General features: G+C 46.3%; 1 protein-coding gene across 1 annotated transcript in view; it reads left to right on the top strand.

Moving 5' to 3' along the window:
* The window catches only part of WNK2 (WNK lysine deficient protein kinase 2), an 80,769-nt gene that overhangs the window by 31,992 nt on the left and 24,405 nt on the right, over positions 1-24,372 (top strand). The window contains exons 4-12 of the mRNA XM_083869276.1: positions 2,410-2,567; positions 9,521-9,609; positions 10,402-10,621; positions 13,050-13,338; positions 15,406-15,602; positions 16,140-16,274; positions 18,633-18,824; positions 19,802-20,332; positions 23,308-23,613. Of these exons, the coding sequence (XP_083725402.1) occupies positions 2,410-2,567; positions 9,521-9,609; positions 10,402-10,621; positions 13,050-13,338; positions 15,406-15,602; positions 16,140-16,274; positions 18,633-18,824; positions 19,802-20,332; positions 23,308-23,613 (2,117 nt within the window). The remainder of the gene's footprint in view (positions 1-2,409; positions 2,568-9,520; positions 9,610-10,401; positions 10,622-13,049; positions 13,339-15,405; positions 15,603-16,139; positions 16,275-18,632; positions 18,825-19,801; positions 20,333-23,307; positions 23,614-24,372) is intronic.

The following is a 24,372-nucleotide window of genomic DNA, read 5'->3' as shown; positions in this document are numbered from 1 at the left end:
TGAGAATATAACTAATACTCATACAGATTTTTGTAAAATCAGTTGTGAACAGAACACCATCAATATTCACTCATGTCTGAAAGCAATTTGACACTGCAAGGGCTGCAGGATGCTGGCAGAGTGTCTGCATTCGTTTTGGCACTAAAACCGAGCTAATAATTCTCATGAGTAGCACTGGTCCAGGGAGAGACTGAAGGAGGCTTGGAAGCTGTGGTGATGAGTAATGCTGCCCCCTCTGCAGAGGGAGCAGCTCCAAAGACACATTAGAGCTGCATCTCACGTGGCTGGGAGGGATGGAGGCAGTGCCTTGAGGGAAGCCAGCCAGGGCAAACTTGCTCCTGCCAACAGCAGCTGGGTGCTGAACAGCTGCACCTTTTGCTGGTATGCTGAAGGATGCTTGTAGGTATTCCTTTCCATCCCAAGGAATGGGGGAAAATGTCATTTCTGTCCTGTTTTGGAATGGTGCCAAGTATTCCATTTGCTTCTCAGACTATTGCTATCACTTTTTCAGATTTGTTTTAAATGCTCCGTAATTCATGAGATTCAGTCCTGCTGCCGAGTTGTGTTCCTTCTAAAGCAAGACAGCGGCTCCAAATAATTCCCTGTGGTAGCTGTTAACCCTTTCTGAGCAGCAGCCTCTGCCTTGGTGACAGCTGGAACAAACACCCAGAGAGAGGGACTGCACAGAGCCTCCTTGACAGGGGTCTGGCTGGTTTGCTATGGCTGGAGGAATGAGTGGCTTTTAAGTGGAAGGAAGATAAACAAGGGCAGAGATCAATCTTGAATTTTGCAAAATTAATTTTACAGAAATGCTTGTTCATGAGTTAGGTCTAGTCTACTTCAGAAATGTGTGCAAAAGCAGACCCCAATTTTGAGGATTGTCCTTTATTTAAAAAGAGTTTAGGAGAAGTGAGAGAATCCTAGAATGATTTGGATTGGAAAGGGCATTAAAGATCTTCTTGTCTGCCGTGGCTGGGACACCTTGCACTAGCCCAGGTTGCTCCAAGCTCCATCCAGCTTGGCCTGGGACACCTCCAGCGATGGGGTTTCCTCAGTTTCCTTAGGGACTTGGGTGATGGCTTGTAACTGGAGAAGAGGAGATTTAGGTTGGATATTAGGAAGAAACATATTACTGTGAGGCTGGAACAGGCCTTGGCACAGAGCAGGTGTGGCTGCCCCTGGATCCCTGGCAGTGTCCAAGGCCAGGTTGGATGGGGCTGGAAGCATCCTGGAATAGTAGAAAGTGTCCCCGCCTGTGGCAGAGGGTGGATGAGATGATCTTTAAAGTGCCTTCCAATCCAAACCATCCTGGGATATTCCAGAATTATTTTTTCTGATTATGTGTTACTTTAATTACAGTTGTGCTCTATCTGCTGATTAGTGATTATGTAACAAAGCACTGGTGCGACCTGCCAGGGCTGGGGCAGTTTGGGTGCTGGGGCTGGACAGGCTGACTTCATCTGGGTCTTTCTCATGGTCCAAAACCTGCCACTCTCTTTTTGGCATCCCTTGACACACCATTGCATTGATCTCTCTTCCTTCATCTTTTCTGTGTAGAAAGGGAATAAACCAGCTGTTACTCCTAAGTGTGAATTACAGTATGAGTGACAGTTCCTGGAATCAATTATTCAAGTGTTAATAGTTTTCTATTTTGCTTTGTAAGCCCCCCCTTTTCAGAGTAGTTTGCTGAGCAGATGTTGCAGGTGTTGGAAGTTGCTGCTTGTCCCCAAGCTGCAGCTCCCAGTGCCTCCCTTCATATTTACCCAGTTGCATCAGATTCCTGACATCCTAATCCCTGTTGAGTAGGACCTTGTTCTGTGAGTAGCGTCATTGATTTGTCCCACTAAACCAGTGACAGAATTAGGTTTGATGTTCAGTGCATGACTCTATAGGTGATTTGTGATACTACTGGCTTTCAAAGTGCTGTCTGCCTGCTGGTGGTTACTCTGTATCTCTGGAGGAAACAAAAAAAAAAGGGCAAATTTGCGCTTATAAAAATAAGAGTGAAGGTTCTCATTTCTTCTCCCCTTTTCACCTCCCCAGCCCTGTGCACATCTTTCTCTCTAGCCAACCAGAACCCTTCCATCGTGTCAGCGTGGGCAGGAAATGGACCATAGCGCATTTTATTTTAATTTTTTAAAATTTTCATTCTTTTTCTTCCCCGTCCCCCTGCCCTGCTTCCCCTGAGCCCTGCTTCCCCTCTTTGGGTTATTGTCAGCAAGCCATGGGCATGGGGATGCCTACACTGACCTGAGATTTCCTCCCTGAGGGATGCTGGAGCTCCCTTGGAGTGATCTTATATGCACCTATGCACAGTTGTACTGGGCACATTTGTTACAATGAAAAAGCTTGTGGTTAAAGCTGTTTAGACTTCTATAAAATCAGCATTGTCCTTGTGTGTGTGTGCAGGCACACCAGAGTTCATGGCCCCGGAGATGTATGAGGAACACTACGATGAGTCCGTGGATGTCTACGCCTTTGGAATGTGCATGCTGGAAATGGCTACCTCAGAATACCCTTACTCAGAATGCCAGAATGCTGCTCAAATCTACCGAAAAGTAACCTGTGTGAGTGCCTCTCTCTCACTGCTGCTGGGTCTTGTCACTGGAAGGTTCAAAAGCATGTTTTGATGGGGTGTTGGTACTGCTGAGCGTACACAGTGTTGTGGACGTTGAGGGATCTGAGCTCTGGGTTACACAAACCTGGTTCAGGCTTATGTGTAAACTTAGAGTTCTACACTCGGAGTGTGTTTGACTGGATGCAGCTACAGCAAATATTTTCAGTAATGCTTGTCACTGATTTCATCTCAATCAACCACAAGTACAGCCTAGTGGGCTGATGTTTGGTGATTTAACTCTTCTTGGAGTGTTGCTTTCAACCCAGAGCCACTCAGAACTAATTCTAAAGCCCCCCAAAGGCCTCAGAAACTGCTCAGCAGTGCAGTTACCTTCCTGCTGTGGCTGTAGCAGCTCCCTTGGCATTGCAGGGAGTGTGTGCAGCCATGGCTCTGCTGGCCATGCTCTGTGCCATGGGCTGGCTGCAAACCATGCTGCAGCTTCTCAGAGACATGGAATGGGCTTGATGGCTCAGGGGAGTTCCTTGCCTTTATCCTTGTTATTCAAGGCCGTATTGGGCAGGGCTTGGAGCTCTGGCTGGTCTAGTGGAAGGGGTCCCTGCCCATTACAAGGAGGTTGGAATGAGATGGCCTTCCAACCCAAACCATTCTGTGATTCTGTGATCCTGGAGACACCTGGTTACTCTGTTATTTTGTGGTCCTTTATCACAGTGTTTATTATCTTTGCACAGGGGATGTTGGCTTTGTTTTGGTCTGGTCCTTCTGACGTGGCCTAAATGCTGCCAGTGTGGGCAGCTTAGGGGACACCACCTTGGACTCTGGAGCTTCTCAGAGTGAAGAGGCTGTTCTGATTTTAGGCTCTGTGGCCTCATGTCTTGCATGTGAGATGGGTCAGGTACCCAGTAGCACCATGGGAGCTGGTGTCACTGGGAATGTATGTGTGCACCTGGATCCAGGGAGAACATTCATTGCTCCATGTACCCACAGAAGCTCTGTGCAGACCTCGTAGCCATCTGGAATAGGGGTAATTAAGACTTTGCAAGGCTCCTAAGCCTCATTTATCAGAGCGATATCCAAGATGGCAAAGAATAATGATTAATCAGAGAATTCCTAATTAGATGATATATTTCAATTTTTAGACTTAAGTAGTCATTTTTTTACCACTGAGGGAAGCCTGAGCCAACTCGTTTTCTATGGCAGTAACCTTTACACAGCTCAGGATTAGATGGTGAATTATTTTTGTTTTGTAAAACTGACTTTATGCTGGCAGCTTCAGAGAGGTGGGAGATGATGTTTATCACATGGAACATGTAGTGGCAGAGAAGCTGTGGGAAGATCATTGTAAGGGGTATTTCTGAAGCAGAACTGTCTGGTAAGGGTAGCTGAAGACAAAAGGATCAGGTACCAGCATGAGGGGTGTGTGGTTTTCATCTGAATTTGGGGCAGTAGCAGTAGGAGCAAAGGCACCAGGATTCCTTAGATGGCAAAACTGGCATTGCAGTGTTTCCAAGGAAAGGGTTAACCAGCTCCCTGTGGAGTGGAGAAAGCCCTGTCAAATGCCATGAGCTGCACAACTGTCAGGCAGGAAGGAGGAGCAGGGGGTGGACCTCTGGGGTGAGGGTGCAGGAGGAGCCTGGTCCTGGGGGAGATCCTCTGTCCCAGGAGGAACCTTCTGGTGGCTCAACAGCCTCTCTAGTGTTGCTGCATCTGCAGGGAGCTGCAACAGGAGGGACCCAGCTCCGAGCAGCGTGAGTGCCCTGCGGGCTCTGAGGGAGGCAGCAGCTCAGGAGGAGGTGCAGGAGTTTGGGGTGTGGGGTCCTAAGCCAGCACCATGCACTGGGCTCTGCCCTGGGCTGGGGCACTACTGGCTACAGACAAAGTAGCTCTAAAATCACTCAGATGAAGAGTTAGGGCTGGTGATGCGGCAGCTTGTGTGAGCCTTGAGGCTTATAGACTGAAATACAGTCAAAAATGAACCTAAGAGGCTGAATTAGGCTGTTTTCTTCCAGTATTAGATTAGGTTTGGGGCTCACTAGAGTAGAAGGTGGCTCTGATCTTCTTGGATGGGTGAGGATGCAGAGCCCCTGAATGCTGCAGCTTCTCAGTGAGACTTTTACTTCTTCATGAAGCTGGAGCTTTTTTGCACCAGAAATATTAATACTGTTGCTAGTGTTTTAAATTGAGGGTCAGTCCATTGTAAAATGTGTTTCCTGTGTCTAGCTGCCTGGTGCCTTTATTTAAAAAGTACAAAATAAAATCACTTTATTTTCCTGCCTTGGGCTCAGCATTGCAGTGGCAACCACCAGACGTGTTGATAACATCCATAGGGGTTGGAATTGCTGGCTAGAGTTTGCATTAAGGAGTGACAACCAACAAGATCTTTAGGCTGCCTGCCTTCTGTTGGGTCCCACTGAGCTGGTATTCCCTCTGCTCCCAGTACAGGCAGGGCATGATTTGGGGTTTGCCTCTATAATATCTTTTTCGGTAGTTTCTGCTCTGTGTCCACACACTGTACCGTGCCTTTGCCTGCTACTAGGACATGAGATACACCTCAAGTCTTGGCTGTCCACGTCACACACGTTGGTTGTTGTTATTGGTGTAGAAAATGTAAACGTTACCTTTCTGAGACATTATTATTTCAGCATATGTCACATTCTGTAGTGTAAGATTATTATACTTAATTTATTTCAGTGACCTTTTGTTGTGCCTGACCATATTCTTATGGCTTAGTTGCTGCTTTAATTTTTGCATTCCTGTTTTTCCACATGTGCTGTATGTTTGCAGTTGTCTAGGGTAAGGTGGTGGTCATGTTTGGGAACGTGCAAGAGGGGCTCATTTCTCTGACAGACCAGACATGCTTGTTCCAGCTGGTCACCTCTCTTTGCCCTTTCAGCCCTAATGATGAAGTGTAAACATAAAAGAAAGTGGATCTGTACTGTAAATAGCAAACACATCTTTCCCAAGCAGCAAGGCCAAGCCACATTTACCGCAGCTCACTTTGAAGTGATTTCCTGGTCAGCATATTTGCAGTGCCCTTCGTTCTGATGCCATAATCTCATTTTTCATGCATAACTTGATGGTTTTTCTTACTCAGTTTTTTTTTTTGTGTGTTTAATCATTCTGCCAAGTGATTTTGATGTAGACAATACTGATGAAACATCGGAATCCGTGACCTTCCCAGGCTACTCCAGCCCAGTGTGTTCTTAGGGACGTGCTGCAGGGTGCTCAGCAGAGCAGCAGCCTCTCCTGGCAGTTCCTGCTCATCTCCTCAGGTTTAGGAGTACAAACCTGTGCTTCAGAGCAGCCCACCCTGGGACAGTGCTCTGGTTTGCATGTGAAACTTTCACATTGTTTGTTCTCATCAACTATTGGAGGTTTTCTCAGTGTTCTCAGGCTCTATGCCATAGTGCACACAGACACAATAAATGCTGTGGCTGTGGCACAATGACAGCAGGCAAATAATGCTGTGAATGTCATTGCATGGACTTCTTGTGGCTTTTGGAGATCTTCTTAGATCTGCAGGTAATCCTCTTAGCTTCGCATTAAGGTGGAGCAGCATTCTGGAGTGAAACAGAGATGAGTTTATAATTGTACACAGTGATGTCATGGAACAAAGTCCTGGTAAAATTGAGAGCTTTACCTTCATTTCAGTGACTCCAGAGAGTGTGTGCCAAGGTGCAGTTTCAGTAGGAAGCATGGCTACAGCTTTTTTGGTAGAAGGTTTTTTCCTTTTTTAGGAATGACATGAGCCCGGAATTACCTTCCAGGGGGAAGGTGGAGTGGTAGCCCAGAGCAGGCTGTCTCTGGGGTGGAGGGCACTTCCAGGGGCCAGGAAAGCCTCTAGAACACTGACTGATGCGGGTCAGACATGCCAGTGACTTGTGTGGCATTTGCTGTGTCCCTTCAGAGCATCACGTGCTGCTCCTCCAAAGTGTGCTCTGCTGATGGAAAATGGCAAGAGGCTGTTTTTAGACACTGCAGAACAAGCAGCACGTTTCTTCCCTCAGCATGAGGGAGGCAACTTCAATGTCTGTATGTATCTGGCTGTAGACTCAGCTGCCTTGTACTGGAGGGCAATGGATCACAAATCAAATTGCTTCAGAAAGAAGGGGATGGGAATAAGTGGTGGTGAGGGAGTCAGAATAAATCATTCTGCTTGAGACAGAGAAATTCTTGAAAGGGAAATTATTTGATCTCTCATTTTGCTCATGGTTTATATATGTGTTTATATATTTTAACATTTAAGGAACTTGTATTATCCTTATGCCACCCAGTGAGCCCTGCCTTTCACGTGTGGTGGCACTGAGTATATTTTAATTTATAGGAGGCTGTACAGCTTTCAAACGGTCATGGATAATTTCTTAGCTAATACACTTTGCATTTTGGTGCCACGTTTCCTTGGGAATGCTCAGGGAAGACAGATGGCTTTTGTTGAGGTGAATGAGATGAGTCCTTTGATGGCAGATAGAATCCCCCTTCATTGTCAGAGGCACTGTGCTGCAGGGCAGGGTTTGCAGCATCCCAGTGAGATGGCCTTGGAGAGCTTAATGAAGAGTGAGAAACAAAAGCATCCTATGGCACAGGGACAGGGAGAAAACACTTTGGCAGAGCTGCTCTGTTCAGTGCTTCACTCCACATGTTTTGTCCTTGTTTGTTTTAGTCATCTATTCATGGCTTAGCTGTTCAGCAGAGTAACACAATGGATGTTTGGAGAGGAGTTCCATCCAGAGATGGGGAAAATAAAGTGTTGGTGGAAGAGTTGCTTTTTGTATTTGTGGAAGCAATTTGCAAGATCAATGTTGGGAGCCAGTCAGAGGGATCTGCTGGTCTGGGCACTGTGTGCCAGGCCCTCCCCACCATCACAGGGGGAAATTTCTTCCTTGTGTCCAATCTAAACCTGCCCCTCTCCAGGTTAAAGCCTTAATTCGGTCTTATTACCCTTTCTTCCCGGAGAATGTCACTCTAATATGGAAATCAGTTTTCTCATAGCAAACGACAATGAATTGAAATGTATAGATTTATCCTTCTTTCTGATGGAGAACACACTAGGCTCCTGTAGCTTAAAGGTGAATTAGAGTGCAGAGGAGTCCTGCTGAAAATACATTGTGGTGGTGCTTTGCTTTTATTTCTAATTCAGGTGTCAGAGCTCTCTTAAGAGTGCACCTTGGAGCCAGCCTGGGTTTGCAGCTGGGTACTCCAGTGCCTTTTCACACATTTTTCTAATACACAAAATTTGAACCCTCATCTCATCTCATCTCATCAGTAAGGTTTGCTTTAGCAAATAGTTCTTTTTAGTGGGTCACAGCCAGCCTTGTGTATGGATTATTTTGGTTTGTTTTCACAAAAATGGATTTCTTTGGATCTCTGCAGCTTTCTGCTGAAGCAAAACCAAGGAGCTCAGTCTTTGTGTGACTATTCTGTATATTTATTACTGTTTTTTTCAAAATTTATGATATACATATTTCACTCTAGAGTTTTAAAACAAATAGGGGGTTGTTGCCCTAAAATTATTAATTAATTAAGCTTGAAGCAGAATCTGAGGCTTGAATAGCAACAGAATGTTCATAAAAGGATAAAAGTATAATCTGGTGCTGGAATATTCAGAAATTCTCAGAGAGGCTCCAGCCCTCACTGAAATTCATCCATAAAATCTATTCAAGACTTAATTCAGTGTGTTACTTGCAGACTCTCTTTGAAAATACTTGTTTTCTTCTTTTAATCCACTCTGCAGGGCTCCTTATCTGTGACTGCATGAGCCATTATTTACTGTTATTTCAGAGTGAAACTTTAAAAGGGTTTGAATGGAGCTAAATGTCCAATTCCCATTCAGTTATGTGCTTAATCGCATTCTGGTTTTTTAGATAAAGGAAATTGTGTTTCCTTTTTATTCTGCTTATTGACTTCATTGGAAGTAGTTGGGTCCTTAAGTGATAGGGTCTAACTGCATCATCTCTTCTCAATTAATTTTGTCATATTTTCATCCAAATACATCTTGGTTTAGTAGGTAGAGGTAATAATGTGTTTTTAAAAGGGAATCAATTAATTCTGTGTTTTAAGCTGGATGTCACAAATAAACAGAAGAACTGTTTGCCCCTTGTCATCTGTAGCTGAATATCTACATAGATGTGGAGACACTGATTCTGCTTCCCAGGGTTTTCTTCTGCAGTGGGTAGTTGGATTTTCTCCTTGAAAGGCCATGGTCATAGGCTGCTGTTCCAAATCTGTTCCCAGCAAAAATGCCAACATTGGACAGAGATTTAATGAGATTTATAGTTTGCACCTGCTCTGTCACATATTCCCAGGAGGTTTCTAACACTACCCTGGGAAATTCAGGAGCAGTGCAGAGCTGTTGAGTGTATTCTCCTGCTTCCCTGCTTGGTTTTGGGGTTGGTCTTTAATGTTTTTATGTTGAGGGGAAGGTGTTGGAGAGTGTTTGGGTCATGAAAAAGCAAGAGGTTTGTGGGAAACAGGAATATGGAATATTCCAAGGTATTTTTGACTCCTTTTCAGTATTAGCTATCTGAAGAAAACTGTGATTATTTGTCTTTATTCATTTAATGCTTTGAGAGTTAAGGCAAAAATATAAAAGGAATAGTTTCAGAAAATGGTTATTTTTGAAATTTGGAATGAGCTGTTTCTTTGAATATTCATTCAGAGTCCAAAGGCTATAAAGGTAAAATTTGCAAAGGTTGGTAAAGAAAAAGGGATACTTTCCCTGTGTGTGATCGAGCTTGTGCAAACTAGTGTACTAATTTTGAAGTGCAATGTTATTTTTAAAGAAAGTACCCCTAAATCATCAACTCAGTTTTGCATCAAGACTAACAATTTGAAAGTATAAATTACTTCCTGGGTTGAATTACATTTAAAATGCAGAGAAAATATGCTTAATTTAGAGGTATAATGTAATTATTTTTCACATTAAATTGTTTTTCTCTATGCTTTTAGGGTATAAAGCCAGCAAGCTTTGAGAAAGTTACTGATCCTGAAATTAAGGAAATAATTGGGGAGTGCATCTGCAAAAACAAAGAAGAAAGGTTTGTTTCAAGGCATTGAGTTTTGTATTAAATAACACACATGCAGGGATTTCAGGACTGTCTGTGGATTTCTGCTCTGCTCCATGGGTCTCCCCTGTGCAGGAGAAAATGCAGCTTGGAAGTGCAAGTATAAATGATTTCCTGCTTTGCTGACATTCAGTGTCAGGACAAGCAGTGCTGGTGTGTCTCAGCCCCTCAGTGTGACTGTGGAGCTGAGCAAGGTGTTCCTGCAATTTTGGTTTCAACAGTCCAAAAATGTCACTGGAAGAGTCTGTGGGGGCAGTGGGGGGTAAAGGTTGGTCTGGTGGGTTCACCACGAGGTGCTGTAGCAGATTTCACTGATCTCTAGGCATGGACACAAGTTGTGCCTTGTTTCCAGCTTTGGGTTTCCAAACTGATGTTTTACTGCTCTCTGCCAGTTTGTCTTGTGCTCAGCATTTCCTGACTCTCACAAATACAGTTTTTAGGGACTGCAACTGACTGCCTAGAGAGAATCTCTTCCCTGGTACTCTTTAAGCTCAGATACTTAAAAAAAAGTTGAACAAAGCAATAATCTGCATTTCTCCAAGTGCTTGTGGTGTATAAATATTGCTAAAGCTTTGAGAAATGGGAGATGTCACTTTTTCTATTTCACTTTCTTTTCAAAATCCCACATCTTTTCAGAAAGAACAGAAATTCATCATGGGTGAACACCAAAATGTGTAAATGTTTCCACCTTTAACAGCAGTTTGTTACAAACCTTTTTGAAATTGTTGACTTGCAGTGTTTGAATCCTCTTTATATTCTTTGCAGATATGAAATTAAAGATTTATTAAGCCATGCCTTTTTTGCTGAAGACACTGGGGTAAGAGTGGAACTTGCAGAAGAAGACCATGGTAGGAAATCCTCTATTGCCTTAAGACTCTGGGTAGAAGATCCTAAGAAACTGAAAGGAAAACCCAAAGATAATGGAGCCATTGAGTTTACTTTTGATCTGGAGAAGGAAACTCCTGATGATGTTGCACAAGAAATGGTAAAATACACTTCTGACAAAAAAAAAAAAAAATAGAGAGAGAGTAGTGCATAAATCTCAAGGGACAACAGGAATGAGTTGGGTGAAGTAACTTCTCTTGAACCACTCCAGGTGTTCAGTTTAGGCACTTTGCATTGATTTTGGAATGACTGCTGCAAGAAAGCAGTGGACAGGGAACAACTAACTGAAACACATTGTTTGAAAAGAGAGGCCTGCAATTTACAGAGCTTAGGGACCATCTCTAGTGTCTATTTTTATATTTTGTAAGCCCTTCTGGCAGCTTCTATAGGTTGTTGAATGTCTTTGAATCTATTTGGAGTCTGTTTAGTTTGAGGAAGCAGCTAGAAATACATTAGAGGAGTTCAGAAGTTCAATAACAAAATATTCTGCATTGAATTCTCCAGAACACTTCCCCCCATCTTTTCTGTTAGTGTTCCTTAGAAGAAATGTAGATGAGAAGGGTCTGTGGTCAGCCCCTCTACCCCCAAACTTTGAGAGGAAACTGGATTCACTGAGTTAGGAGTAAGCTTTGGATTTTTTATAAGTTTCACTTGCTGAATTTCCGTATTTTAATAATTGTGGGCCTTTGTTAGAGAATCTGTGTTCCAGTTCCATCACCTTGTCCTTGAACTCTTATTTTGATGGTGCTTTTGCTGCAGTTGTTTCGGTGTGCTAAAGTCACAGAGGCACTGAGCCAGGGTCTGAACGTTCCTGTGCTTGCAGAAATGTTCCTATTAGACTCTAAATCCCAAGGGATCCCATTTAATGATGTCATCACCACTCTGTTCTGCTCAGGAGGCACTCATTTTGGTAATGCTACCTTGCCCTGCTAGAACTCATCACCATCTACTCCAGGTTTAGTGGGAGGAATTCAGGCTCCTTTGTCTTCTTGTCGTTAGTTTGCAGTAGGTCCAATGTTCTTCCAGCAATATATCATTACAGAACTCATTTAGTTTAAAAATTGCTCTGGTACCATTATTTACTGTTATATTTTCCATTTAAATATTGATGGAAATATTTGGAATTTCAAGTTCTCTAAGTTGCTTGGTCCATAGTTGTGATGTTTTATTTTGAAGAGGAAATAACTCTTGTGAAAAGTATATTTTAAACGATCCTGCCTGAACTACAGTGACATTGAACCCTTTCCCAAATAATTCCCAAATAATTTTAAAATCTGTATTCTACATTTGTGCTTACCTAAGTGGCTGCCCGTGAAGTGCCTTCAAACCTGAGGCTGTTGCAGGGGCAGAAAAGGGGGATGTTTATTCCTAAATGTCTTTTTCTAGTCCTTTTGAATTGAGGCACACCAAAGCCATGTGCTTTCATCAGTTTGTTACTTTGTGCTGTGGAAGAAGAGAATGCAGGAGACCACCTGAGTACAGGGAATTATTTATCATTACTGATGGGTTTTTCGTTGTCAGGCAATCCCACCTGCCCAGAGGATGTGGAAAAAGGGAACTGGAAACATTCTAGTGGGTTTGGAAAGCGAAGTTAGCTCTCCCGGCCAGTGGGCACTGCAAAGGGGCATGGTTCCATTAAAATGAAGCTGTGTTTTAAGCTGCTTTGCACCCATTAATTTTAGCAATGGAAATCTAAGATGTGAAACTGACTTATGTTTGGGCAAGAGCAAAGCAGGAAAGCCTCTAGATTTCCCCCATGGGTGTAAGTGCTTTCAAATCTGCCAAATATGCATGTTAAGAATGTAGGGAGAGCAGGCAAAGCTCTGACAGGTCATTATTAAATGAAAATTCATACCCTGCACTGCAGGAGATTATGCAAACAAATAGCACGAAGATGAATTTCCATTTTATCTGTTGAGCAGTTGAGTTCTGAGAAGCCTCATCCCCTTTTCCATCAAATGGGAGCAGTCTGCTTTTTCTTTGTAAAAGTCAATCAATACTGACTGACTTCACTAAGAGAAGTTAATTTGAGACATAATTCTGTTAACATCTTGTCCTTCACAATTTGCTGTGCTATCAAGCAGAGCAATTCAGAAAACTCTGTGTGCTGGAAAGGTTAAGGCAATAAATTCAGATTTAGGGGCAGTTTGATTGATTCCAGGTGCATTGTTCAGAGATTCTTTTTCCTGTTTTCCCTCTTCTTTCGGTGTGAAAAATAAAAAAAAAAAAGAAGAGGGAAACCCATCTGCCATTAAACTTGCTCTCCTCAATGGATGAGCAGGGTGGTGAGTACTTAGTGGTACTTAAAACCAGTATATATTCAGGTCTTAGACATTACATCTGGGGTTTTTTAGTGCATTAGGAATAGAAATTTTACCGAGAGAGAACCCCATCCCATCAAGCTCTTGGGTTCCTGTTCTAAGGAGAAATAAATCCCTATCAATCAGTGTAGTTTCAAATAGGTGTTTTCTCTGTTGGGAAGAGGTTCCCGTGTGGCAGGACCCTGCTGAGAGTGTGCTCCCCTGCAGATTGACTCGGGGTTTTTCCACGAGAACGACCTGAAGATCGTGGCCAAGTCCATCCGGGACCGCGTGGCGCTGATCCTGTGGCGCCGCGAGCGCATCTGGCCGCGCATGCAGGCGGAGGAGCGCCGTGACCCCGACGCCGGGGACCGGCCCCGCGCCCCGCAGCCGCAGCACGTCCAGGTCACCTACCTGTCCCACACGGGCCACCACGTCCTGTCTGAGCCCGAGGAGCCCGAGGCCGACCAGCACCCTTTCCAGCAGAACCTGCCCACCAGCGTCACCTCTGTTGCCTGTAAGTGCCGTGCTGGGTCGTGGCACGTGAGGATGGGTGTCTGAGGGGGAAACCCACTCTGACCTGCACCCACATGGACTGATGTGGGTGGGTTTGCACTGTGCTCCAACCCCACAAACACCTGGGACACGTGCATGACGATTTTGAAAGCGATGAGGTTTCAAGAAAACAGTATTATATAGATATCTCTGTATAATTCTCTATATATTTTACTACTAAACAATTATCATAGAGTTTCTGTTTTACTGTTCTGGGCTTGTACGAAAGCACATTTAAGTGAAAAAATGCATTACCTTTAGCAAGACAGAGTGGCTACTGCTTCAATTCAGGTATTTTATAAAGGGCTACACTCAGGTCTGCTTTGAATACTGAAATATCCATGTGTGCCTGTACAGGAAAGATCCCTTTACATGATGTGAGAAATAGCCACATTTGCATAACACTCACAATATTGCCACATCCACAAAGCTTTTTATCTAAAGCTAAAATGAGCTAATTCAATTTTTTTTGATCATATACTTATTTCATGTTAATTCCTTTGAGGAACACTGCAATTATGACGCTTTGTTTCTAGTGCTGCAGTGAAGTGACTTGTGCTTCCCGTGTCTCTGCTGGACATGAGTTGGCAAAATGCTATACTAAATATAGCCCCCTCAATTTATTTCCTATTCCTCCTCAGCTTTTAACCAGTACTTGGTATTATTTGGCAATTTGCTATCAGATAATTTGAACATTTTCTTAGCATAGGACTTCTATAAATTAGGGTGGCACCTGTTCATAAAATTTGAGGTCAAATGTAAAAGTGGAAATAATTACCTTAATGTGTGTAATGTACATTCTACAAAAACCTGAGACTGACTCACAGCTTTTACTTTAGCACTTTACCATTAGACTCTTTTTTTTCCCCCTTTGAGGTCCTGAGTAATAGTTTGTAATAAAATGGAATATTAATGCAACAGAAATCCCATCATGAGAGTAGGGCTATGTTGGCTCTTCAGAAATGAATTGAATAAATAGAGAGGGGAGTTTAATTTTGGAAAAAAAAACATTTGGGAGAATAGCTTGGGAATACTGAAGAGAAATGTCATCTCTGGTGCTATTAAAAAATAATGTGTTATTTGAAAGCCAAATAAGTAAAACTTTATTTAGAATATGGAAAGAAGAGATGGGAAAGTGTTGGGAAAAGAATTAGTATTTAAGCTTAGCTGTAACTTAAGATGGTTTTTTAAACTGTGTTGCAGTTTTCTTTGATTTTTGAATTTTAAATCCCTATTAGAAGATCTGTGTCCTTGGGATATGTCCAGCTGCAGTCTGGTTGTCTCAGTTCGTTTCTCAAGTGAACAAAGTAGTAACTTAGGCACAAACAGAGCTGGGCACTTGTATTTTACACACTTTAAAAGTTGTGAAAAGACATTTTTAAATCAGAAATACCAATATTTCCAGTTGACAAAGGACCCAGTGCTTGCCCAGTGCCTGTAGCTGTGCAGTTCCACAGGTTAACTGGGCAAATGCTCCACGAGGAACTCCCACAGAGCTCCGAGTGTGCCAAACCCACTGGAACCTGCACAGGGTTTCTGTCTGACCTCAATTGCACTACACTCAAGCAGAGCATGATTTGCTGGACTAAAATCATACAGCATAAAGAATTTTGTAATTTTCAGTGCTGCTAATAAAAGCAGTGCTAGTCAGTGCATCCCTGGAAGATGGAATTCTGAAAGACCCCATGATCTGCTCTGAACTTGACAATTGGGGTTTCCTCTCCTTTCATCCTACAAAATCTATAAACATCTGCAATTCTTAATGTCAACCTTATGCCCTTTAAAGGAAATGTTAATGTGCCTAAAATATCAGTGTGCACAGAACTCCATGGGGATGTTTTTTGGCTTGAGAGAAAGCAGTGTGGGCCTTTTGTAGAGAATAACATTGGTGTTGTATAATTTATTTATATAACGGAAGGGCTAGAGTGGTAGAAATGCTGATTACATAAACCACGGTGACCCTGCTGTAAAATCATCACTTGAAGGTTGTGAGTTGTTGAGGTTTTAATCAGAATGGCTGTTCCTGCAGCTGACAGCACATTTGACAGCGGCCAGGGCTCCACGGTGTACTCGGACTCGCAGAGCAGCCAGCAGAGCGTCATCTACTCGTCGCTGCCAGATGCCGTCCCTCCGGCTATCCAGAGGGTCTACAGCCCCCCCCTGAGCGAGGGGCAGCCTGTGCCCCACAGCCTCCCCCAGCTTGGACACTACCAGCAGCCCTCGGCAGTAAGTCCCAGGCTTTTGCAGACAGTTCTGTATCCTGGGTTATAGTTCATATTTGTGCTCCTGCTCCCGGAGGATGCGGGTCCCAGGGGTTGTGTTCTTTACTCACCCGTGTGCACGGTGACCTGCTCAGCCCCTTATCAGTCTGTTGGCACTGAACTGCCTTAGTGGCTTTGCAGCAAAGCACAAGAAGGACATGGACTTGTTGGAGTGTGTCCAGAGGGGCCACAAAAATAATTAGAGGGCTGGAGCCCCTCTTGCTCTGGAGCCAAGCTGGGAGAGGTGGAGGTGCTCACCTGGAGAACAGAAGGCTCCAGGGAGAGCTCAGAGCCCCTGGCAGGGCCTAAAGGGGCTCCAGGAGAGCTGGGGAGGGACTGGACAGGGGGAATGGCTTCCCACTGGCAGGGGGCAGGGATGGATGGGATGTGGGGCAGGAATTCCTGGCTGTGAGGGTGGGGAGGCCCTGGAAGAGATTTCCCAGAGCAGCTGTGTCTGTTCCATCACTGGCAGTGTCCCTCTGTAACCGCAGTCTCTCCGCAGCCTGTCCTGCCTGCGGTGCCGGCCGCACCCGTGGTGCCCCAGCACTTCCCAGAGCCAGCGCTGCCCTTCCCGGTGGTGCCCAGCACCGTGGCCCCGCTGCCGCAGCCACCACAGCCCGTGCTGGCCGGACAGCAGGTGAGAGCTGGCTCCTGCCAGGAGCTGTGCCCATCCCAGCCCTCCCCATGTCTGTTCTTCCAGGAGCTGTGCCCATCCCAGCCCTCCCCGTGTCAGCTCTGCCAGGAGCTGTGCCCTTCCCAGCCCTTCCCGTGTCTGCCCTGCCAGGAGCTGTGCCCTTCACAGCCCTTCCCATGTCTGCCCTGCTAGGGGCTGTGCTCATCCCAGCCCTCCCCATGTATGCTCTGCCAGGAGCCGTGCCCATCCCAGCCCTCCTCGTGTCTGTTCTGCCTCACACAGCTGTCCCTGTGCACCTGTGGCTGCCCCTGGATCCCTGCAAATGTCCAAGGCCAGGTTGGGTGCTGGGGCTTGGAACAGCCTGGAACTTGGAAACCCCAAGTTTCTCTGCAAGAGTTCCCAGGGCACCAATGTTCCTCAGAGACAGCAGTGTCCAGTGAATGTCCATGCTAAGGAGGGTAGGGCAGGACAGCAGAACAAGGGAAATTAGGGTGAGAAATTCATGTGCCTACAGAATGAATTGTTTTGATTGTGTATCTATGTGCTCTGGTGGATCACACATGGAATCAATGTGTCTCCAAACTTTTATTTATTTTTCCAATTTGGATGTCTGTGCATTTACACTGCTAAGGTTATAATGAGTTACCTAATCTGCTAGGATATTTTCCCCTCTCTGTGCCTTATCCAATTCACAAGCATTTTCTATGACACAGGCTGGATTTGAGAGGGAGGTTTTAGGAAGCCACTCCATTCACTGAGCACAGTTTTCCTGCTCTAATGCAATGTCTCCTGGAGTGGGAGGTGGCTGAGCCACAAGTGTCAGCGCTCTCTGTCCCCTTGATGAGCCATGGGCAGCTGTCTGAGCTGCAGATTAATCCGACTGGGTCATGAGAGCAAGGCTGGCTCAGGGAGCTGCAGCTCTGTGAACTGCAGCCCAGTGCTGTGGGCATGCGGTGCTGCCCCGGGGTTCAGGCAGGAGCTCCCCTATGGGTGAGGAGGCCCCTTCCATCCCTCAGACAGGGCTCAGTACTCAGGGGGCCCCACCTCGGCCCGTTTGCTCTGTCCCAGCCCCAATGCCAGCCCAGCCCGTGCTGCTGTTCCCCTGGGTTTGGGGTTGTGCCTGGGAAGATGCCACGTCTCCTCCAAAACATGGGATGGCAGAGGCTCTGTGAAGCCACCAGCCCTGGGCTCCCAAGTAAGTCATCCCGAGCCAGCCTATGCATCAGAGTCATCCTTTTGAACCAGGAGGGTTTTTAAAGTACTTTCAGAACTAATAAGGGGAAATGAAGAAGAAGATTTTATGTGCTATACCAACAGCACATAAAATGTGGGATTTATTACTGATGGTTTCCAGCTTTAATGCAAGTTCTTCTCTCTGTTCTGCTGTCCAAAGCCTGGCAGGCCAGGGGAGCACTGCTTTTCCTGGAAAAGTAAAGCTACTTTTTTGGCTTCCATACTGTCACTACAGTACATCAGAAATATCTGATATTTCTGAACCTAGCTTTTACTGCAATTATTGTGTTTGATTGTGTCTCAGGTAGTAAGTGTACTTTCTCTGCCTGCTCCATTACGTAGCCACTTCTGCTTGCCAGGATGAGCTGGGTATTAACTTCATCTTGGAAGTTAGTGGGTGGGGATTTCACAGGGCCAACTGGAACAATCTCTGGGATTTAAAGTTTGAGTCGTTACAAATAACCTCTCCAAGACAGTTAACACTTGTCATTTTAGCTAATAAATCTTGCTTTTAAATGTGTTTTAAGCATGGGCTCCTGTGCAGTGTTAAAATTTAAGAGTGCCTGTCTCTCCTGGGAGCTGTCCCTGCTGGAGCATAACCAGGGCAGGGAATGGAGCTGGGAAAGGGGCTCAGCCTGGAGAAAAGGAGGCTCGGGGGGACCTCCTGGCTTTGCACAACTCCCTGACAGGAGGGGACAGCCAGAGGGGGGCAGGCTCTGCTCCCAGGGAACAGGGACAGGAGGAGAGAAAATGATCACAGGCTGTGCTGAGGAGGGTTTAGGTTGGATATCAGGGAAATTTTCTTCAGTGAAAGAGTGGTTAAGCATTGGAATAAGCTACCCCAGGGGCCTCGGGGAGTCACCATCCCTCGAAGTGCTCAGAACACATCTTGATGTGGCACACGGAGACATGTTTTAATGGTGGACCTTTCAGTGCTGGGTTGGTGGTTGGACTCGGTGATCTTAGAGGTGTTTTCCAGCCTTGATGAGCCTGTGACCCTGCACTCTGAGCGCCAGGTCTGTCCTGACAGTGAGCTGGGGAGAAGCAGGAGCACGGCCAGCCTGGTTCCTTTGCACTCCCAGGCAGTAACATTTGTTTTCTCCGGTGTCCCCGCAGCAGCAGCAGCAGCAGCAGCCCATGTCGCAGGCAGCCCCGCTGCAGCAGGTGCTGGGCAGCCAGCCCGTGTGCCCGCTGCCCGCGGCCCCGCACCTGCTGCCGCCCTTCCCGGCGCAGGGCTCACAGGTGCCGGCCAGCAGCTCCCCCCTGAAGCCCCTGCAGATCTCCACCGTGCCACAGCTCCCGCCCGTGGCCCCTTCTCAGGTAACCTCCAGCTAATAATTAACGTCATTTGTGGATTTTGTGGGGCTATTGTGACTGCATGCCCGTTTAATTAGGCAATAAGAGTGTTACTGCTCTTTCCTAATTCCTGTATATTTCTTTGGTTTTTGTTTGGTGTTCCGGAAAGCTCCCCTGTGCCATCCAGTAAATGGCAGTTCCAAAATGGCAATAATTTTTGGGGGTTTGTTTTGCTTTGCTCTTTTGCACTGTCCCTTCTGGCACAATCTCTTCCCCGTCCTAGGCTTGAGGGCATGAGCAATTGCCTGTTTTTATTGCTATTTTCTGACCTCCTGACTTTGCCACTTCACACCTGCCAGCCCTGTCTGTGTTGTTATGCTCTGGTTGTGTTCTCTGGAGCAGGGACAAACCCTTCCCTTGGCCTAGGAAGGTGGATGATGCTGTCACTGTGTTTGGTAGTGATGGGCACCATAACGTGAAGCAGCTTGTGCCAAAGGACAGGGACAAGCTGCTGCCGTGATGCCAGTGTCTGCTCCATCACTGGGAGGTTTTGATTGTAAAAACCCTTTTTCTGGGCTCCTCCATGCTGTCTGAGTTGCAGCTTGTTTGAAAACAAGGGCTTAAATTGCCACACTTAATTTTGCATGAAAGAGTTTTGCATTAGGTCTGGCCCAATTAATTTAATTTCTTTTGAAATGAAGGCAGCTTTTAGTTAGGATGTTGCTTGAAGGCTTCAAGCTGGTGTTAGAAGTAGTTTCAAGCTTCTAAGATATGAAAGCATCTCCCTCAAATGATTTTTTTTTTCCTTTTACTAATGATTTAAGCATAAATCAGTTTTTATTACTGTTTGCAAAGCTCAGGGAATGAATGGAAGTGATTACCAAACAGACATAATGATCCTCATGGCACAGGTGGTTTTTAGGGACTTGTGTGGCAAGTGAAACTGCTTTATACCATCAGTGAAGGCTCTGGCAATTTATGCAATATTGTATTTTTTTCAGATTCCTCAGTTTCCTGTCATTCCTGCAATTACTCCCCTGGCAGGGCTCGACAGCCTTCCTCCAAACCTGTCTGACATCCCTGCTGGAAATGTGCCCCCCATTCCCGCCCCCTCCCAGTACTTTGCCCCGGCTGTGATCCTGCCCAGCCTGCCCATGAACCCCACGCTGCCCATGGCGCCCAACTCGCCAGCCCTGCCCATGCAGGCCGTCAACCTGCCCCACACCACCGTGGCTTCCCTGGTGCTGCCCTGCCAGCCCATTGTGCCCAACATGCCGGCAGCCACCATCCCTCTGCTGGCCGTGGCGCCGCCGGGGGTGCCGCCAATGCCACCGCAGCCTGTGTTCCAGCCCGCCTTCCAGCCCATGCTGCCCGGCGACACACAGAGCTCCCAGCCCGTGCCGCAGCCACAGCCGCCTCCTGCGGCCCTGCAGCCACCTCCTGCAGCCCTGCAGCCACCTCCTGCGGCCCTGCAGCCTGGCGTCCTGCATCCTCCCGAGCCGGCCCTGGCTGTGCCCGCACAGCCTCACCAGGTAAATCTGCTGGGCGGGCGCGGGGCTGTGTGCGCAGGCTGCTCCCTCTGCCCGGGGCTCCCAGCCCTGCCTTGGGCTCTGGGGCTGCCAGCCCTGCCCGGGGCTCTTTGCCTCGCCACCAGTAATCCTTGTTCTTGAGATGTTTTGTTGACTTCTTGCCCTCAGTTCTGGAGGTGGTGGCTGAAGCTGCGAGCTGTGGGGTGGCTGGTGATGTCCTCAGACAGTGACAGGGGCTGTCAAGGATATAGGGCATAATCCAACTGGCTTTGGGCAGTGTATGAGTAGGTTCTGAATTTGCTCTTTCTTCTTCATCTCAAACATGGGAAAAGTGTGAGCTGTGGTTGTCCTGGGTCAGGAGGGTGTGCCAAGCCTTGCCAGTGCCTGTAGCTAGTCTGTCCGTGTGGGATTCAGGAGTTGCTGGGTACCCACAGCAAATATGGGGGAACTGACACGAGCAGTGGGGTTATTTTGGTGTAGAACTTCTTTAAAACAGCAAAGGGAAGTGGCCCTCTGGTGAGGACTCTGGAAAACTGTGTGGAAGAGCATTGTCAGACCTGCAGGGCAGGGATGGATTCTCTAGCTGCAGACCATTTTCCCCTTGGAAGAATAAATGAGCTCAAGTATTAGCAGTATTCACACGAAAACTGCCTCAGGACTGACAGAGTCTGTAAATACTTCTCTCGCCACATCTGTGATATGTCAACATGAAATACAGTCTGACCAAAGCAGGAGAGAGACGGCACTCAACCTGTTAATAAAGCATTTGGAAAATCTGTATTCTGCCACATCCCTTCACCATAACACGCTAATTAAAATTCATAACATCCCATCCCAACCTGTCACGGCATCTTCAGAGCAGTGCATAGCTTTTAAGTTTCTCTCTTCAGCTGTGTATTTGGTACAGAATTACTGTTGTTGAGAATGTCAGCAGCATGGAGCCTGGGAATGTTGCTCAGTGTTTTCCTGTGGCTTTAGAGGTAATGGAATCAAGCACGTTAGTCACAGTGAGCATGGCAAGTACCAGAACTGGAGAGCTGATGTTCCCAAACCATCCTGACACAGTCATTAGCTATCAAATGTGTATGGAAGTGTTGCAAATGGAAGAATTTAGGATAAAAAATAGCTATTACAATGTGCAGATGAAAATTTTAAAAAACACTGTAATGATTTGAACACTTGTAATGGAGAGGTATTTCTGTATATAATGCCGTGCTGTCTTCACAGTTGATGTTTAGCCCCTCTGAGTTTTGTTTTGCCTATGCATGTCTATATAGGCCATTCACTTAAGAGTTGAACTTGATGATCCTTGTAGGTATCCCTTTCAAGTCAGAATATTCTGTGATTCTGTGATTTGACATTGAAATATTTTGTGAATTATTCTAATTATGTAAGATTTAAAATTGAACCACCCTGCTGTGGCATTACACCACACTTGTCAGTCTAACAACCCCGCCTTAGGCAGCCATGCAACTCTCAGGTGTTGTGAAGCACAACTTGTCTTTGCTTTTATCCACATTAAAACCTGGAATAATAGTTTCAGCTCATACCCAGAACCTGAAGAGAGCATGCAGCAATGAAATCATGTGGCCTAGTTCTCATCTGAGTCTTATTTTTTTTAATGTATTTTCCAGTAGCCTAAAGTCTCTATGTGATGATACTTCAAAAAAAGTGAAAATTGGGCACACTTTTACCTAGTACCGAAAGTCTTTTTTTCTTCCATATGCTGCTTTCTTCCTCTTCCCACAAGCTCAGTCCCTCTGGAAAAATACATGATGTACCTAAAAGGAAAATGTTCTGGTTTTAAATGTACAACCCTAGAGGACTGTTATGCAGAATAACAAGCCAGTCTCTAAGGTAGCTAGTGTCCTGTCACTGGGTCTGGTTCCCACCAAGCACTTACGCACTTGAGTTATTTTAATGCACTGGAGAAATCCACTGAGATAAGTGAAACTCCCTCTGTCCACGTGGAGGTGTTGGCAGGACTGGGGCCTTGGGGCTTGGCACATCAATGGTTAAGTTGAGACTTCAGTGGGTAAACTGCATAAACTGAAGTTGGGCACTGGTGTGTATTTGGTGAAAGAGTTAATTGTAATTTGTAACAGGTCCCAGTGCTATATATATGGCAGGTTTCTAAAAGTATCCTAAGTGGGGTTATGGGTAAAGTGTGTTTTTCTCTGCATGGACAGTGTGGGGTTGGTAAAAGCAGAGCAGAGTATTCAGGAGAATGAATTCAACACCTGAGATCTTAAAGCAGGCCCAGAGGAGGCCATGGAGATGCTCCCAGGCCTGGAGCCCCTCTGCTCTGGAGCCAAGCTGGGAGAGCTCACCTGGAGAGGAGAAGGCTCCAGGAAGAGCTCAGAGCCCCTTGCAAGGCCTGAAGGGGCTCCAGGAGAGCTGGAGAGGGACTGGGGACAAGGGATGGAGAGACAGAAGATAGGGGGAATGGCTTCCCACTGCCACAGGGCAGGGTTGGATGTGATATTGTGGAAGAAATTCTTGGCTGTGAGGGTGGTGGGGCCCTGGCACAGGGTGCCCAGAGCAGCTGTGGCTGCCCCTGGATCCCTGGCAGTGTCCAAGGCCAGGTTGGATGGGGCCTCGAACAGCCTGGGATAGTAAGAGGTGTCTCTGCCCATGGGAGGGGGTGGAATGAGATGAGCTTTGATGTTCCATCCATCACAAACCATTTAGGAATTCTGTGATTTTTCATTTCTTAGCAAAATCTGGCTTTGTCCCTGCTAATAAACTGGTAACTGAGCAATGCATGTTGTCATAATTGTACTGAGGGAGTCCTTAGCTTTTATTTGGTTATTTCAGAGGAAGTTTAATCTCTGTAGTTGTTACTGAGAGCACCCAAACCCAGCGCCCTGCACAGTTGGAATCCTTTCTCCATGAGTGCTGGTGCTTTTGCTCCCTCGCCCCGCCGTGCCAAGCCCCTGGCACAGAAGAGTGTGCTAACAGCTCTCGTTGTGTTGCAGCCCTTGCCTGGACACTCTCAGTTTGCTCTGGAAGCTGCAGCCCAGGTGCCCGTGCTGCCGGTGCAGCCCTCCATGGTCATGTCACCGCCGTTGCCGCCGCAGCCCGAGCTGGTGCCACCCTGCGTCGCTCCTGAAGCCGTTCCCCAGTCCCAGGGCAGCCTTGCCCTGCCCGGCCCCATAGAGCCTGGCCTGCCTCTCCAGCCCTCTGCTCTGCTGCAGCTCCAGCCTGACCTTTCCCAGCCCCTGGGCCAGCAGCTCCCAGCTCCCTGCTCGGCTGTGGCGGCCGGCGCAGAGACATCTCAAGAGGTAGAGCCCTTCCTCTGCAGTAACTCACCAGCCTCAGCCTTAATCTCCTCAGCCACTGCTGTGTGAAACAGGGGGCTCATTGCACAAGGGAGGTTGTTCCCTTGGTGTGTTGAGCCGCTGTTCCTTGATCCCAGCCAGCAGCTCTGGGTCAGCAAATAATTAATTGGCTATTCCAAATGAAACCTCATCTTGTAGCTCAGGAAATGTCACACTGAATTTGTGAGGCAGCAGGACTAAGCGCCTTCTTGTCTGTAGCTGAGCACAAGCACAAGGATAGAAATCAAAAAATTCTCGTTGTGGGTGAGTTAGAAGATGTTCCGTAGAGTTTCACCCATGTTTTGTCCAGTCTTGTTTTAGATGTCTCAGGCACTTGTTCAACCAACCATCATTTGCCTTAAGAAACTGCTCCGCAATCTGAGTCTTTGTTCTGTGAAAGCCCTTCATGCTCTTCAGCTTGAACCCTATTCCCGTTTCATTTAGCATTGTATCCCCTGTATTGCCTGATGTCTGCTGTAGCCCTGGGAGTTTTGTTTCTTCAGCTACTAGTAGGCATTCCCAATTCTCTGTGGTCATAGAAGCAGGATGCTTTTTATTGTTTCCTTATAGAACTGTCAGCTCCTCCTATCTGCTATTTTGACTTTTCTTTCCACTCCCATAATTGTTTAATCTTCAGTCTTGACAGAACATTGCAGAACATTTCCTTCTCTTCAGCTCCCTGTTAACAAAGCAAAACAAAAGCTTTGGCGTTTCTACCTGATT

Source organism: Zosterops lateralis (genome assembly GCF_965231275.1).
Source record: "Zosterops lateralis genome assembly, chromosome: 11".
In the NCBI taxonomy this organism is placed as follows: domain Eukaryota; kingdom Metazoa; phylum Chordata; class Aves; order Passeriformes; family Zosteropidae; genus Zosterops; species Zosterops lateralis.
Note: the sequence above shows the minus strand (reverse complement) of the source record. Positions and strands in the feature narration are given on the sequence as shown.